At 38.6% G+C, this 18,276-nt stretch overlaps 1 protein-coding gene across 2 annotated transcripts in view; it reads left to right on the forward strand.

The window, feature by feature from the left end:
- LOC103015722 (fibroblast growth factor 2) overlaps window positions 1-18,276 on the forward strand; it is a 60,883-nt gene that overhangs the window by 25,701 nt on the left and 16,906 nt on the right. For both annotated transcript variants that reach the window (XM_028164002.2, XM_057546792.1), the window contains exon 2: window positions 16,377-16,480. In XM_028164002.2, the coding sequence (XP_028019803.1) occupies window positions 16,377-16,480 (104 nt within the window). The remainder of the gene's footprint in view (window positions 1-16,376; window positions 16,481-18,276) is intronic.

Genomic DNA, 18,276 nt, shown 5'->3' on the forward strand with positions numbered 1-18,276 from the left:
TATAACCTTTACATAACCTCCTTCCACCACCTAACTTTTTAATATGGCCACAAACAGGTAGCAAAAGTGGTATTTGAACTTCATCCTTCTTTCCTCTGCCTGCTGTTCCCTCCCGTCTAGTGGGAGTATTCAGAGGCTATGAATAGAGAATGGAAGGAATTGAGAACCCATGGTGGCAGAATAGCCCATAGACCATGTAGTGAGCCTCTGAATAATTGAGAATCTGATAAGTAGAATAAGCCATCAAAAAAAAAAAAAGAATTTTCAAACAGTGATTCATCTTAGAATCATTTCATATTTTCCCCATGACTATTAGAGTAAAATCATAAAAATGGAGTGTTAACTGAAACTTTGCATCAGATCTTTGTACTGTGTTGTATTGTGTTTTATTCCATGAGCCCAGATAGGACTGCACGCATAATGAGTGAACAAGTTGTAGAATGGAAAAACCTGCATACATTGGAGGCAAATTATTTGGTCTATGGGCTGTTCCACCTGTGGGTTCTCAATTACATCCATTTCTATTCTGCCGTGGAAACGGAACTTACAGTAAAAATAATATCTAGAGGAGTCTATCTTCTTTACATTACTTGGCTTTTTTCTCTCTCAAATAATTCTTTGTATCTTAAAGCATATATTTCAAATATTGATTATTAAACTAGATGAGATTTTGAACTAGTTGGCTGATATTTTTAAAATTAATTTAAAAAAAATTTTGAGGTAATTTTAGATTCATATACAATTATAAGAAGTAATAGAGATTCGATGTCCCCTTTGCCCAGTTTTCCCCAATTGTAACATCTTGCAGTACCTTTTACAGTATCACACCAGGATATTGACGTCGACACAGTCAAGACACAGGACACTTCCATCATCACAAGGACTCCTCAGGTTGCCCTTTTATAGCCACACTCATTCCCCCAATCCCACCTCTGGCAACTGCCAATCTATTCTCCATTTCTGTAATTTTGTGGCCCCCTTATTTTTAGAACCATTTCTCCAACAGTTGGCCTCTGGGAAGAAAATAGCCTTTAACACTTATGTCGGGCTGAGGACTTTCTGTAGGTGGAAGCTGGTACTTGTTTGTACCTGTGTGCCCTCAGGGTTGACTTGGGGTTCTATGCCAGGAGACAGCGTCTGGTCCTGAAATCCAGCTCACTAAGATGTCGCTACTGCAACTATTCTTGCCAGAAAATGCCCCTGCCAAAGGTTGATGGAATTTTCCCTCCTGAATTACACACCGCTTCAAAGCAGGCCAAGAAATGACCTGGGTGGGAGGCATTTCTGCACTCTCCCTGACACTACAATAGTCAGACATTGTCTGGGGCCCCTGGTAGCTGTGGAAAGGGTGAGGGAAGGTATTTTATTTTCTCCACCTATCAACCTGTTGTGATTGTTTACTGATGGGTGTTGAGACTTTGAACTCTTCCCTTTTCTCTCCATCTTTGAAGTTATCTTTGCTGCTGTGCAGCTCTGCGTTAACCCTGTATTGCACTTTGAGCTTCTGGAATGCCACAAGGTGCCAAATAGTCTTTCCCTCTTTCTTGCTATCAGTATGACTTCATTATTTGATGCCACTTACAAAGTAAAAGCCATTGCCATTGTGTTATTAGAAGAATCAGGAATCATCTAATGTCTACAGCTGTTCGGGCCTGTGTTACACTTGCTCTTATCTGTAGCTCAGCTACCTCAAACGCTTCCACTTTAGGACATGAAGTATGAGATCCAGTAGAGGAGATATGGGAGAAAATTGATTTCTGTAGGTTTTTATGGATTGGAATTGCTTGTAACAGCCCTGTCTTTGGCATAAATCAGCTGTACATTTAAAAAAAATTTTAATTGAAGAAATTAAATGATATGGCTTAGACGTAAATGGCAAGAAATTTGGTATTTCAGACATATTATAGTACACTTACTTTTAAAAAAATTTTATTTATTTGTCTGCGTTGGGTCTGCATTGCTGCGCGCAGGCTTTCTCTAGTTGCGGTGAGCTGGGGCTACTCTTCGCTCTTGTTGTGGAGCACGGGCTCTAGGCGCGCGGGCTTCAGTAGTTGTGGCTCGTGGGCTCTAGAGCACAGGCTCAGTAGTTGTGGCTTAGTTGCTTAGTTGCTCCACGGCATGTGAGATCTTCCCGGAACAGGGCTCGAACCCACGTCCCCTGCATTGGCAGGCGGATTCTTAACCACTGCGTCACCAGGGAAGCCCCTATTACACTTACTTTTATTTAAACTGTTTTAAATATTTTGTCACCATTGGTAGTCTTAAGTCCCATGATGAAAACAATTTCTACTTTGTGGATATAAGGCTTGATACAGAGAAAGATTTAATGGACTCATAAAGCCATGTCCTGATTGAGTAGTAATGAAAGAATTCATGGATTTCTAAGGTCCTCCCTTCCTTTCTTCCTTCCTATTTTTCTTTCTTTCATATTATGTCTAACTTTAACCTTCTTTGCAAACCGAGGAGTTGCTAAGAATTTGAAAGAACTGTGTGTGTGTCTAATATTCTTATCTATAAACTTTAACCAGCCAGTTGAGTTGTGAGAAGAATGGAATGTGTGGTTTTTGGTTTCTGGGATGATATGCAAAAGGAAATGATAAAAAAAGAAAGTTTAAGGAGAGAGTCAGTGTGAAGCTCGTTAGTCAAATTAGTCAAACAAAAAAGGAAAGAAGGAGTAAATAAATAAATTTAGGTTGCTGATCTTTGTAATCTATCTGATTACTACTTCTGGTATTCCACATATATATGGAGATTTAAAGCTTTTCATTTTTAGCAAATGAGTTTCTTTTGTTACATACACTCCTTTGTCAGTTATCTGCATTAAAAAGTTTTCAGTGCTTGGTCTTCAGCATTAAATTGGATGATTCCTGACAGAAGAAAATAAACCAGTGGGTTATGCCTTGGAATTTAGTTATCAGTTACTCATTAATTTCGGTTCCAAGGAGACTACTAAACCTGACTCAGTTACTTTTTGACTCAAAAACATAATTATATTGGAAAGCTAACACACTGTACCACCAAGTTTTAAATTAATATGTTTGTTTTGAATGAGTAAGAAATTAAAATGTGTATGGTGTTCTCAGAGGAGGATGTCGGGAATATAAGTGCTTGTCAGCGGAGACCCATACAGTGAACTCTGTGATATAGTATTAGACAACTGCTTTCTGATTATTTCTGTGTACTAAATTAAGAGTTTCACTTTGCTTAAGCTTAAAATTATTTAAATGAGAAATAACATTAATGCTGGCCCAGCTAAAGAAACACCATGCAGTTGCCACCAGAATGTAAGCACCATGAGGGCACAGACTTTGTAGATCTTGGCTACTGTTGTATTTCTAGCTCCTAGACCAGTTCCTGACACATGAGGCAACCGATACCATTTTGCCGAATGAAGGAGTAATAAACACAGGATAATAGATTGAGAAATTGTATAAGGTCTGTGTCTTCTTTGCAGTAAGTACCATTTAGTTTACTTCCCTTGAGAATAGTGAAACTATAAATTTATTTGCCATAGGTGGAGTCAGCCTCAGTATGGTACGACATTATGTACAGCATAAATGACATTACTGAAAGATGCCTCTGCCATTTTGTAGACCATACTTGCCCTTTTCTAGATATCCTCATGTCCTAGATCAAGTATAAGGTTTCCTAACACATCATATAATCCTTGAATCTCAAAACAAAGCAATAGGAAGAAGCAGGTGTAGAGTAGGAGGCCAACATCTATGATGGTTACGTAGATGATTACAAGGCTATACTAAAACTTTTACGTATGGAGAGAGATCTAATATCTAATTTTCACTATAGCCTTGTGCAATAGCAATTATTTTCCATTGTGCAGGTGAAGAGGAAGCTCAGCTAGTAAGTGGTGAAGCCTGATGAGTCCAATTCTGTCTGAAATTTGTCCAATTTGTCCAAAATGTGTGCATTTGTCACCATGTTATTTTTTTCTGAGTACTACAGTTTAATTTCTGTGGTTTATTTCAGTCAGAATTCTTGAAGAAGTTGTTTGCATTAACTGTTCTCAAATTCTTCCTGTGGTTAGTCCAGTGACTACTTTTCAGTCCTATACTACCTGACTTCTTTTGTACCATTTGACACTGAAGGTCTTTTTAAAGGTCCCACTTGATATTCTGTCTTTAGTTGGTTTTTACTCGCCCCTGGTTTTCTACTTCTGACCACTCTTGGGGGGTTCATTAAATGTATAGACTACATGGGGGGAGAAGTGACTCTCTATATTGAGTCTTCCCATTGGTAAGCATACATAGCTCCCCTTTTAAGTCTTTTCAGAATGACTTTCAATAAACTTTTATAACTTTCTCTGTACAAGTCCTTGGTACCTTTAGTTATTATCTCAAATGGTATCTTTTTTAAAAAAAAAATAATTATGTGTTCTAACAGTTTGTTGTGGGTAACAGAAACTCAACTGATTTTTATATATTCTTGTATCAAGCAGCCTTGCCTGGAGTATTTTCAGTACTTCATTTGTATTTTATTTCGACTTTCAAAAAACTTTTTATTTAGGAAAAATTATAGAAGATTTATAGAAGAGTTGCAAAGATTTTACAGGGTTCCCCTATACCCTTCAGCCTGCTTTCCCTAAGGTTAACTTCTTGCATAACTGTGGCACTTTTGTCAAAATTAAATAAAAAATAAAAAAACCGATACTGATACATTACTGTTAACTAAACTACAGACTTTATTTGGATTTCACCACTTTTTCCACTGACATCCTTTTTCTGCTCCAGGATCCAATCCTTGCGTTTAGGCTCTTAATTTTAATGCAGAAAATTGTACCACCCACAAAGAATAACAGTTTTGTCCCTTAGTTTCCAAATCTGTGCATGTGTGTGTGTGTGGTGTGGGTGTGCATGTGTGTGTGGTGTAGGTGTGCATGCAGGTGTGTGTGGGGTGTAGGTGTGTGTGTGCACGCATGTGTGTGGTGTAGGTGTAGGGGTGTGTGTGTGGGGGTGTAGGTTGTGTGGTGTAGGTGTGCATGTGTGCGTGCGTGTGTGTAGTGTAGGTGTGCGAGCACGTGTGTGGGGTGTAGGTGTGTGTGCACGCGTGTGTGTGGTGTAGGTGTAGGGTGTGCATGTGTGGTGTAGGTGTGTGTGTGGTGTAGGTGTGCGCGTGTGTGTGCGCGCACATGCGTGTGTGGTGTAGGTGTGTGTGCACGTGTGGTGTAGGTGTGTTCATGTGTGTGGTGTAGGTATGTGTGTGCGCATGTGTGGTGTAGGTTTGTGTGTGCGCATGTGTGGTGTAGGTTTGTGCATATGTGTGTGTGTGGTGTAGGTGTGTGTGGTGTAGGTGTGTGTGCGTGTGGGGTGTAGGTGTGTGCACGCGTGTGTGTGGTGTAGGTGTAGGGTGTGCAGGTGTGTGGTGTAGGTGTGTGCGTGGTGTAGGTGTGCATGTGTGCGTGTGTGTGTGCGCGTGCGTGTGTGGTGTAGGTGTGTGCATGTGTGTGTGGTGTAGGTGTGTGTGTGTGCGCATGTGTGGTGTAGGTTTGTGTGCGCGCATGTGTGGTGTAGGTGTGTGTGGTGTGTGTGTGTGCCTGTGTGGTGTAGGTGTGTGCATGTGTGTGTGGTGCAGGTGTGTGTGGTGTAGGTGTGTGTGTGCACGTGTGTGGTGTAGGTGCGTGTGGTGTTGGTGCAGGTGTGTGTGGTGTAGGGGTGTGTGTGGTGTCGGTGCAGGTGTGTGTGTGGTGTAGGTGTGTGCATAGTGCTTACCCTCGTGAGCTGGCTTGCCTGACCACTCTTTTCCAGGCTCTGCTGGCTCTACACCCTCTACTCCTCCTGTAAATGTTGGTGTGTCCCAGGATTCCGTTCTTTGTCATTTACTTCATGCCTGTTACACACTGTTCTGGATCTCATTTTATATCTCCCTGTGTGGTTTTGGAGTAGCCTGTGTGTCCAAGGTAGCCACTGTTTGCTATGATTACCAAATCTTTATTTCTAGCATAGATTTCTTTTTTTGAGCTCCAGATTCATATAGCTGACTTTTCTGGATATCTGTCTGGATTTTCCACAAACTGTCAATATGTCTTAAGGGAACTTATCTGATTATCTTCTCTTGCCAACTTGTCCCTCCTCCTGTATTTCCCATCTCAACAATCTCCCAAATATCCAAGGCAGAGAAACCCGTGGCTCAGAGAGAAACCATTCTTTCTTTCCTTCTTCCTTCCCTGCCTCCTTCTTACCTCCACTATCTCCCTTCATTAACTTTTAATTCTTTTTCCTTCAATTCTCACGTATTTATCAACTTCTCTCCATCCTATTTCATGCAAAGCTCTCATTCTTTCTTCTTTTTTCATACTATCAAACTCCTTAATATAGTCTTCAGAGCCTCTGGCCTCTCCAGCCTCATCCTGTCCCGCAATGCCCTCTCACACAGTACACACCACCTCCTCACGCTGTGCTGGCCACACCCATGTACCTGACATTCCTTGGCTGTGACATGCTTTCTGTCCCTTTCTCCTTTGCAAGTTATGTCAGGATGCTTTTGTTGTTGTTGTTCCTACTCTCTCTTTTCCTGACTAACTCTGCTAATTCCTATAGTCTCCATTCAGTTGTCACTGCTTCCAGGAAACCTTTCATCTCCCAGGCTGGGTTAGGTGTACCTTCTGAGTGTTCTTGGATAGCTTGTGTGAATTTCTCTCATGTCACTGACATTATGGAGCTCATCTATTTATCTGTGTACCATCCCTCTTCTCCTCGACAGCATTGTATGTTCAAGGTCAAAGACTGATGTTGTATTTTCCTTTATGCTTCCTATTGCTTAGCACGGTACCTGGCACATACCTATTACTAGTAAATGTTCATGAATGAATGAATGAATGTATTCACTGTTCTCGGAAACACTGACTTGTCTATTTCCCAAAACCATATTCTTTCACCAGGGACAAACCTCTCTAAATGTCAGCTTCTTTATTTATAAATGAGGAGGGTGCACTGGATGATCTCTGAAGTCCTTTACTGCTCTAACAAATTAGTATTCATGATTTTAAGATTTATCATCCTTGAGCCTATTCTAAAGAAAATGATACAAATTCTGGAGGAAATTCCAAAAAAGGAGTTGCAAAATGTTTTGAGCAATCGTGGTCACATTGAAGTAATAGTTCGGCTTTTTGGTTATACTCTGTTAACTAAATGTGTCAAGTGCTAATTAATGGTCTGAGCACTTGAACATTTGAGTAGTTTACTGTGATCAGAGTTTCTGTTCCTTTGCTTACATATTTAAATCATTTTAGAGAGACTGTGCAAATTCTCCTCTGCTAAAGATTTTCAAGTAAAAGTTAGACAACTGTTTCTCATGGATATTGTAGATGGGATTTAAGATGTAATTATATAGTGATGGGACCAATTGACCCCTAAGATCTTGCCTAATGATGAGATTCTTCAATTTTGTGGTTTACAGCTTTTGTTTTTATGCTACAACAGAGAAAAAAAGTTGAATTTTAAACTTGGGTAACACACTATGTATTTTTCCAAGTTCATCTCTTACTGGATTTAATATCAACATTAGAAAGCCACCAGAAGTCTATGTTTATCAAAATCGTTGACTTCTGTGCATCCAAAACCTGAATATAGTGGGTGGTCTCCAGCGTGCTGAAATGACCGGGGCTACATCAGTGTTCAAGGTCCAATTTAGAAAGGTCTTTTATTGTAGACTTCTTTTTTTAATTTTAAAAACTTTCAAAATGTAAAATATAGCATAGATACAGAAAAACACATAAAACAAATTTGTACTTTAATGGGTTATTACTAGGTGAACATTTTTGTAATCGTCCCTCAGGTCAGAAAACAGAACTTTGCCAGTCACCGTAGAAGCCCCTCTGTGTGTCCCCTGTCCCACCCACAGTCCCCTGCCTCCCCAATAAAAGTGTACAGATCTTTAATTACTTCTTTGCATTTCTTAATAGTTTCATCACACTGATAGGCATCCTTAAATATTCTGCTTTAGTTTACTTTTTAAAGTATGTCAGTTTTAAGCTTTTTTTAGTCTCGGGTCCTCCTTCCATCTTATTTTCTCCCTAGTAATTGATTGTTGAGGAAATTGGATTATTTGACCTGTGGGGTTTCTTTAAAGATTTTTTTTTTTTTTTAACGTGGACCATTTTTAAAGTCTTTATTGAATTTGTTACATTATTGCTTCTGTTTTATGTTTTGGTTTTTTGGCTGCGAGGCATGTGGGATCTTAGCTCCCCAACCAGGGGTCGAACCCACACCCCCTACATTGGAAGGCAAAGTCTTAACCACTGGACCGCCAGGGAAGTTCTCGACCTGTGGGGTTTCTCAGTCTGGATTTTGCCTGTTGCTCTGTCTTGGACTTGGCTGTTTAGGCTGTGTGGCTGTTGCGTGCCTCAGTCCTGAAATGACATTCTACCTGGAATATCATTCTATCTAGTCTCCCTACCCTATACCTTGTTCATGAGGTTATCTCCTACATATCCTTCAAACCTTAGCTCAAACCTCATCTCTCCTAGAAAGATTCTCTGATTTTCCCTCTAATAATAGATATGTCATTTTCCGTAGTCTCATAGCACCTGTATAATGCTCCAGTATGACACCAAGGACATTGCTGCAACAGTTCCTTTACCCGCTTTTTCTCGTGTGAGATGCTTTCAATCCATCAAACATTCACAAGAGACTTCTATGTGTCTGGCATTGTGTTAACTCACAGGATACAGAGATGGATATAGTTCCCTGCCCTCAAGAAGCTCACAATCAAAGAGGGCCAGACAAGTATGGTGCAAAATTGTTCCGAGTAGAGGAAGCAGGATAAAGGAGTACAGAGGAGAGGACTCCTATCCTAAACTGAGGGGAGAAGGGAAAAGGGAATGACCACAGAAGGTTTTCCAGGGTAGATTATAATTCCACAGTCTAGCGCACTGCGTGCAAGAGAATTGGTACTTATTTATACTACAAAAAGGAATGTTCTATTTTATAGTCATTTATTAAGCACTTTTTAGGTGGCAAGTTTCATATTATCAATATTATGGAGAAAAACAATTTTTTTTTTTGCTTTTTTGATAGCTATGACAGACACTTTTCAAGTGTATAACTAAACAGCTAGACTGAAGTATTAAAATAGGGTTTAGTTTTATATAAGGTGAAAACCAAGGCTTTAACCTTTATTCTAAATGTAAAAGTATACATTAATATTTTCTATTTCCAGAAACTAGGCTGAGGATAATAGTTTCCCTGGTTAGGCACAGAAGGGAATAGATCATTTTTATGGTTCAGAAGAGTTGATGATAAAGTTATCCAAAGTTATCCTCCATTTTTCAGAACAAATTTTTGCTATTGTCTATTATATTGTTTCATTTCCTGAAAAGTATGGAAAATTTTACATTGTATTTGTTATGTGGAAATTTAATAGAATTCCTTTCATTCCCTATCTTGAAGTGCCTGATATTTAAAACCACTCCTTTAAAGAAGACCCTCTTCCCACTCTTCCTCCAGCAAACAAAACCTGTCTTTGGTTTATGCCTTTTCTATGTCGTAAGATCCAATGGCTTTGCTTATTAAGAGTCTTCTAAATCTCAAGTATGATTATTTTATTGTAGCTTTCCTCCCTATGAAGCCAGTCCAGTATGAAACAGTGACTGTCCAGTGTCCTTGAGTACTGGCTGAGATTTCACACTGTATAGAATCCAAAAGTATCTCAAGGACTGTCTCTGGAACGTTAACACAGTTTTCATACCTGTTACGGACTGAATGTTTGTGCCCCCCCTCCCGCCCCCCAAATTAATGTGTGGAAATCCAAACCCTCGATGGAATGGTATTAGGAGATGTAGGGCCTTTGGGAACTGGTCATGTCATGGGGGTGGAGCCCTCATGAATGGGATCAGTGTCCCTACAAAAGAGACCCCACAGAGCCCCTTCTGCTATGTGAGGACACTGAGAGAAGACAGCTGTTTGTGAACCAGAAAAAGGGCTCTCACCAGACACTGAATCTAACGCCATCTTGATCTTAGATTCCTTAGCCTCCAGAACTGTGAGAAATAAATGTTGCTTAAGTCACCCAGTCTATGGTATTTTTGTTATAGGAACCTGAATGGTCTAAGACAATACCCTTCAATAAATTGGTACCCACATTTAACATTAATTGCCCAATGAACTGCCTTAGTTACTTTTTGTTCTTTTATAACCCCCCCCAATTTTTTATTAGAGAAAGTTTCAAATATATACAAAAAATAGAAGAACCAATTTAATGAACTCCATGTACCCATCACCTAGCTTCAGTAGTTACCATCGCAGTCTTGTTTCATCTCTACCTGCCTTAGCTCTTTACCTCCTTCCCTACTACTGGATTGTTTTAACTATATCTGAGACATCATGTCATTTCATCAAAGCATTTGAAAAATGACTACATAAATTATTACATAAGTGATATGTATGTATTAGTGCATATTAGATACATAAATGATTGATATGTATCTCTAAAAGATTGATATGTATCTCTAAAAGATCCTTTAAAAATAATTACAGTTCTATTCTCATGCCTAAAAATTAAAAAAATTCCCTTAGAAGTATAAAATATCCAGTTAGTGTTAAAATTTCTCCTATGGTCTTACAGTAATTTTTATAGTTGGTTTGCTTTCATCAAGGTTTACTCATTGCTTTTTAAAATAAATTTATTTATTTTTTATTTATTTATTTTTGGCTGCTTTGGGTCTTTGTTGCTGTGCGTGGGCTTTCTCTAGTTGCGCCGAGCGGGGGCTACTCTTCGTTGTGGTGCACGGGCTTCTCATTGTGGTGGCTTTTCTTGTGGAGCATGGGCTCTAGGCACGCGGGCTTCAGTAGTTGCAGCACACGGGCTCAGTCATTGTGGCTGATGGGCTGTAGAGCGCGGGCTCAGCAGTTGTGGCTCGTGGGCTCTAGAGCACAGGCTCAGTAGTTGTGGCACATGGGCTTAGTTGCTCCACGGCATGTGGGATCTTCCCACATACCTTTCCTTTAAGCATGTTGAGTTTTTATTATCATACAATTAGAAATATTTTCTAATTTCCCTTGTGATTTCTTTGATATGTGTTTTGCTTGGAAATGTATTGCTTAATCTCCAAATATTTGTGGGATTTTCTAGGTATCTTTTTTTTTTAAATTTTATTTATTTATTTATTTATTTATGGCTGTGTTGGGTCTTCGTTTCTGTGCGAGGGCTTTCTCTAGTTGCGGCAAGCGGGGGCCACACTTCATCGCGGTGCGCAGGCCTCTCACTGTCGTGGCCTCTTTTTGTTGCGGAGCACAGGCTCCAGACGCGCAGGCTCAGTAGTTGTGGCTCACGGGCATAGTTGCTCCGCGGCATGTGAGATCTTCCCAGACCAGGGCTTGAACCCGTGTCCCCTGCATTGGCAGGCAGATTCTCAACCACTGCGCCACCAGGGAAGCCCTCTAGATATCTTGTTATTAATTTCTCATATTACACTCTGTATGATTTCAGCCCTTTTAAGTATATTGAGACTTGTTTTATGGCCTGCATATAATTTATTCTTGGTAGTATTCCTTGAAAATATGTATATTCTGCAGATTTTGGGTGTAGTGATCTTTAAGTGTCAATTTAGGCACATCGCATGTAAAACAATGAAGTTGGACCCTCATACAACATACAAAAATTAACTCCAAATGGATCAAAACCTATATGACAAGGTACAACTAAAACTCTTACGAGAAAAGCATAGGCGTAAATCTTCATGACCTTGGATTAGGCAGTAGTTTCTCAGATATGACACCAAAAGCACAAGCAATGAAAAAACAAAATCAATAAATTGGATTTCATGAAAATTAAAAATGTTCATGCATCAAAGGATAATACCAAGAAAGTGAAAAGACAAGCCACAGGATGGGAAAGGATATTTGCAAATCAGATATCTAATTAGGGTTTGTATCTGGAACATATAAAGAACTCTTACAACTCAATGAGAAAAAGACAATCTAAAAAATGGGCCAAGGATCTGAATAGACATTTCTCTAAAGAAGATATACAAATAGCCAATAAACACATGAAAAGATACTCAACATCAGAAAAATGCAAATCAGAACTAAGAGATACCACTTCACACCCAATTAGGATGACTACAATAGAAAAAACAAACAAAAAACACCACCACGGACTATCACAAATGTGGCCTGGATGTGGAGAAATTGGAACCCTTAATTTCTAGTGGGAATGTGAAATGGTTGCTTTGGAAAAGTCTGACAATTTCTCAAATGATTAAACATAGAGTTACCACATTGACTTCTTGGTATATACCCAAGAGAAATGAAAACATATGTCTACACAAAATCTCGTACATGAATGTTTATAGCAGCATTATTCATAATAGCCAAAAATTGGAAACAAACCAAATGTCTATCACCTGATGGGTGGGTAGATCAAATGGGGTCTCTCTATTCAACGCAATGTTATTTGGCAATAAAAAGGAATGAAGTACTGAAACATGGCTATAATGTGAATGAACCTTGAAAACAATATGCTAAGTGAAAAGAAGCCAGTCACAAAAGACTACATATTGTATGATCCCATTTATATGAAATATCCAGAATAGGCACATCTATAGAGACAGGAAGTGGATTAGTGGTAGTCTAGGGCTGGGGATGGTGGTATTGGGGACATAGGAGGTGAACCATAGGAGGTGTGCGATGATGAAGATGTTCTAAAATTGATGGTGGTGATGGTTGCACAACTCTGTGAATATACTCAAAACCACCGAATTGTATGTACACTTTAAATGAATTGTATCATACATGAATTATGTCTCAGACTGTTAAAAAACAAAAGTACCAGGGGTACCAACAGTTCAGGACAAGAGCCAGTAATATTACTTAACATCATGGTAACTTTGGAAAAAGAACTTATAAGCTGAAGTTAATTGATATGAAAAATTCAAGTCCACTAGGCAAATATGCGTAGGATCACTTACCATGCTGGCAGAGTTAATGTTTTCAGCATAGTTTTCAAATGACAGTGATGTTAAGAAGAGACTAAAGTTTCAGGTAAATGAAACCTACCTGATCTCAAAAAAAAAAAAAAAAAAAAAAAAAAGTCAGGTCAGGTTGGTTGATAACATTACTCTTATATTCCATATACTTTTACTGATCTATTTCTTCTGTCAATTTTTGCTTCAGGCAATTTATTATTATAGCACATTATCTATTATTATGTGCTACATGTTTAAAATTATTACGTCTTCTTGAGGTATCTGATCCTCTTATCATTATGAAATAACTTTGTTCATCTCTAGTTATACTACTTGCCTTGAAGTCCACATCAGATATTAATATAGCCATACCAGCATTCTTATAATTAGGGTATACATTTTATATTTTTTCCCACATTACTTTCAACTTGCCTGTATCTTTGTATTTAATGTGCTTTCCTTGTAAACAACATAGTTGGGTTTTGCCTTTTAACTTCTTGACAATTTTTCCTTTAAGTGTTTATTAGTTCATTTACATTTAGTTCAATTATTGATGTGTTGGGTTTAATTTGCCATCTTGGAATTTGTTTTCTAATTTCCCCATCTGTTCTTTGTCCTTCTGTTCCTCTTCTTCTGCCTTCTTTTGGGTTGAGTACTTTTTCATATTCCATTTTGTCTAAGACAAAAATAGCCCAGCTATTAGCTATTTGGGTAGGTCAGGATTATCCTTGCTCCTGAACTCTACCCTTGTCTTTGAAGATCTCTCTTCATCCTTCTTTTCATTTGGTGAAGGCTCAGTGATTCTCAGAGGGCTGTCTCTCAGCTCTGTTCCACTCCCAGCTGTCAGTGGACTGCTGCTTTGCACTCAGCAAAGCCTTAGGTGCTTCAGAAGGATCTCTTAGCCCTTCTGTTCTGTCCTCTGCCTCTGGTGTGTGACGGTTGTGCACTAGGTGCAAGCTCTGTAGGAGAGAACCGGCAGGTGGGTATGGAATTGCTGTTTGATTAGGGCTCCTTAGAAATCCAGTTCCTCACATCAGCAGCACTTAAAAGTTTGTAAAAGTTCAGCTGGTTTCTTTATACTCCCCATTTTGATAGGGTTAGTCTTCTTCCTGTCAAAGATGGAAGCAGGTCATCTTTTTGGGGGGGGGGGGGGGAAGGGATCATCTGTATGTGAAATTTAGTTTACTTAGGTCTCTTTGCATCTCAGCTCTGATGGGTTTTTAAAGAAAATCTATGATTTTGCGGATTATCCAGCTTCTTATTGGTTTCAGGCTCTGGTTACTTTTAAAGTTTATATTTTTATAGTTATATGTTAATGGAAACACTTTTCAGGCATCTACAATTAGTGTTTACTTTTTAATGGCTTATCAAATGACAATATCCTAATGTGGAATCCCAAGAAATCTGTGAAAGGCCAATGAATAAATGAATGATGACATTTACTTTGGGTACTGAGTCGCAGGTACTGACCACACATTAGTATCCATAATCTGCCTTATGACCAGTAATACACATTTACAAGATGGTGGGCTTGAGCTAGGCTACAGTTTATTGATAAAGTGCCAGGAAAAAAGTATAGTGATTGACTATGCAGTCTTGCCTCAGGAGCATTTATACAACCATATGAGTTAAAAAGAGATGCAAATGCATTCATAATTAATATGGCTTATCTATATCACTTTAGAGCTATATACAAGGATTTTTATTCATAATCATTACTTTTGCTTATATTTGTTAAAAATAAATCTTATTTTCTACAGTTTCCCATGTTTTGAAAGAGACTTTACGCCTTTCTCTGTTTAGTTTTCATGTCTTGATTATATTCCTTTTACTTTGTACTATCTTTTAAGATTCTGTAGAAGAATTTCACCTGGAGTGACTGGTACAGAGGAGAATCAGACATTAAATGTCCAACAAATATCTTTTTTAAAAAAATGTAAATTCTCAAACGTTCATAAAGTAATGAGAATAGAATAATGAACTCCCATGCTTCTAATAACTATTGACATAGGTTAATCAATCTTGTTTTATTTATCCCACCCATTTTATTAAAAATTTATTGATTGATTGATTCCTGGAATATTTTAAAGCCAACCCCAGATGTTATATCTCATTTTACCCGTATGTTGTTCTACCTGATAGGAAAAAATTTAAAACATAATTACTATGACATAATTATGTCTAACAAAGTTAATAGTAATTCCAGAATTTTTCAAACATTGCCTTTTCGTGCCATGTTTCCTAGCTGCCTGGAAACACCTGGGAAAATTAAATTTACTTTATGTTTCTAATGTTATCCAAATAATATTATTCTGATTTCTAAAATTTTGAATATTCACTGCTTTTTTCTATTGCTCTCAAGCATGTCCTAGATATGTTTATAGGCCACAGAATAGCCTATGAAAAAACTTGTTCTGGGACCCAAGCACATTTTATACACACTGTGTACTTGATCCACTTATGGTGATTTATAATGCAGGTTATGAGAGGCAAAGTTCTGAGAAGTTTGACAATAAAGAGTTAACTTGACTTAACCAAGAATTTCCTAAATTTATTTGGCCCCAGAACCTGTTTTTTAAGTAATCTCTGTTGGCCAAAATACATTTTGGGGAATGCTGTTCTAGGCAGGAGAATGCTGCCTCTGATAGCAAAACAAATTTTAAACTTAATTTTAACCGAATTAATTAGATGATTATTTGTCCCTATGGCATTATCATCATGATCATGTAATATCTATTTTTTTGTTTTCCAACAGTCTGCTTAATATTGATAATGTAGTGTAACACATAGGTCATCCTCTTCAGGATCTTACATTCTGAAAATCTTTCATCACACTATAAGCAAATTAAGCATAAACATTTTGTTTTCCAATAGATATTTGCAAAAAAAAAAATCTATACATCACAATCCCTCCATAAAGAAAGATAAATGCATTTGGTATTGTATTGAAGGGGAAGCTAGAAATAAGAGGTAAGGAAACTCAAGGAAATACAAACCAAAAGATAATAGTGAGCAATTATATTTTATTTGTGAAGAATTGGTTAAAATAACTTTTAAAGAGTTTAAAGTTAGGCAGTAGGGTGGAAATTCTCACAAGTAGTTCATATATTTATGTACTCTTAAAATATGTTCATTAAAAAAAAAATCTAAGTAGTTAACAGGGCCAAGTGGAGGCTAATTACACATCAAGGGAAAAAAATTCTCCATCTGTCACTCTTATCCGCTCACTGACACTGGATTGAGAAAGGGAGTCAAGAGGCACTCATACTTTAGTGGGTCTGCCTCTCATTCTAACAGAATTTAATTGACATCTGGCCCCTGTCCCCCAACTCCTTGCCACGGTGGGTTAGCTGGTTGCACAAGTGCCTCTTGTCTTTACCCTGTATGTTGCATAAATGTGTAGATGCCTCTTTTTTCTATGATGCTACAAAGGTAATTTTTTCTCCATTACTTATAGTCAAACTACAACTTCAAGCAGAAGAGAGAGGGGTTGTGTCTATCAAAGGAGTGTGTGCGAACCGTTACCTTGCTATGAAGGAAGATGGAAGATTACTGGCTTCTGTAAGTAATGCTTTCTGTTTTTTTTTTTTTTTTTTTTTAATGAGGATCTTGAATCAGATGCGTATGTTTGATTGATTGATTGAGTGATTGATTTTGGCTGTGTTGGGTCTTCGTTTCTGTGCGAGGGCTTTCTCCAGTTGTGGCAAGCGGGGGCCACTCTTCATCGCGATGCGCGGGCCTCTCTCGTTGCGGAGCACAGGCTCCAGACGCGCAGGCTCAGCAGTTGTGGCTCACGGGCCCAGCCGCTCTGCGGCATGTGGGATCTTCCCAGGCCAGGGCTCGAACCCGTGTCCCCTGCATTAGCAGGCAGATTCTCAACCACTGCGCCACCAGGGAAGCCCAATGCTTTCTGTTTTTGTACTTTTTTTTTTATTTAGCTTTTATTGCTATGAATTTACTAGTATTGGTATTATTAAATCTTTATTAAGGGTTTTACAGGTATATCATTTAATCTTCACATTCATCCTATAAAATAGAGTATTATACCCTATTTCACAGAGGCAAAAACTGAAGTTCTGAGGGAGTAATAAAGTAACCAAGGAAACACAGCTCATATGAGGCAGAGCCTGGATGGCATGCCGGGACGGCACGCCAGGCAGTCTTGACTCCAGAGCAGGAACTCTGATTCACTGCATTTTACTGCCTTTGCTGCAAAGCTATTAAACTATAGTTTTATTTTTAAATTATTATATTTTTAATAAGTTTATTTACTTTTGGACGCGTTGGGTCTTCGCTGCTGCACAGGCTTTCTCTAGTTGCGGCGAGCGGGGGCTACTCTTCATTGCAACGCGCAGGCTTCTCATTGCGGTGGCTTCCCTGTTGGGGAGCACGGGCTCTAGGCGCACGGGCTTCAGTAGTTATGGCACGCAGGCTCAGCAGTTGTGGCTCTAGAGCGCAGGCTCAGTAGTTGTGGTGCACAGGCTTAACTGCTCCACTGCATGTGGGATCTTCCTGGACCAGGGCTTGAACCCGTGTCCCCTGCATTGGCAGGCAGATTCTTAACCACTGTGCCACCAGGGAAGTCCCTAAAACTATAGTTTTAAAAAAAATCTTTTTATTGTGCAGTTGTCTGAAGATCATTGGGATGGACATATAAAATTTTGAGTATGCATTTTTAAGCTTCTTTCAAATATGACATAGAAACGCTTGCCATTTAGAATACTATAAAATAGAGACAATAATGATCGTATCTGAGTTTTTGTGTGGACTAAATTAAATAATTTATATCAAATGCCAAAATCAGGGTCTTATACATAATAGGTCCTCAAAATTGTTACTTCCTCCTCATGTTACTTCTCATTTATATATAAGCTCATTAAGGGCAGGGACTTCTCTTTTTTTTTACTTTTTATCACAGCTACTCCAGGGTCCTTGCTGCTGGCTAGTATTCTTTCCATTAATACAGGCTCCCTGTCAACTTCACCATTATTATTACAACCAGGATTGTATGTCTGTTGAGCAGACACTGTGTGGGGAATGATGCAGGGAAGCAGATCAGTATAAAAGACACAGATTGTACTTCTGTCTCATTGGGGGAGTAGATAAGACATGTACCTAAAAGTGTGTGTATATACAAACCACAGCCATAATACCAATACCAGTAGCCAGTTATATAGCGCTCTATAACTTTCCCCACAGAATGGATCTAATAGTACTGAGCAGTTGTGGTGTTTTGAGCTTATATAGATAGTTTTTGAATTTTTTTCTGAGTGAAGATCTTTGTATTTTTTAAAAATTTTTTATTGGCGTGTAGTTGATTTACAATGTTGTGCTAGTTTCTGCTGTACAGCAAAGTG

This window comes from Balaenoptera acutorostrata, chromosome 5 (assembly GCF_949987535.1).
Source record: "Balaenoptera acutorostrata chromosome 5, mBalAcu1.1, whole genome shotgun sequence".
NCBI classification, from domain to species: domain Eukaryota; kingdom Metazoa; phylum Chordata; class Mammalia; order Artiodactyla; family Balaenopteridae; genus Balaenoptera; species Balaenoptera acutorostrata.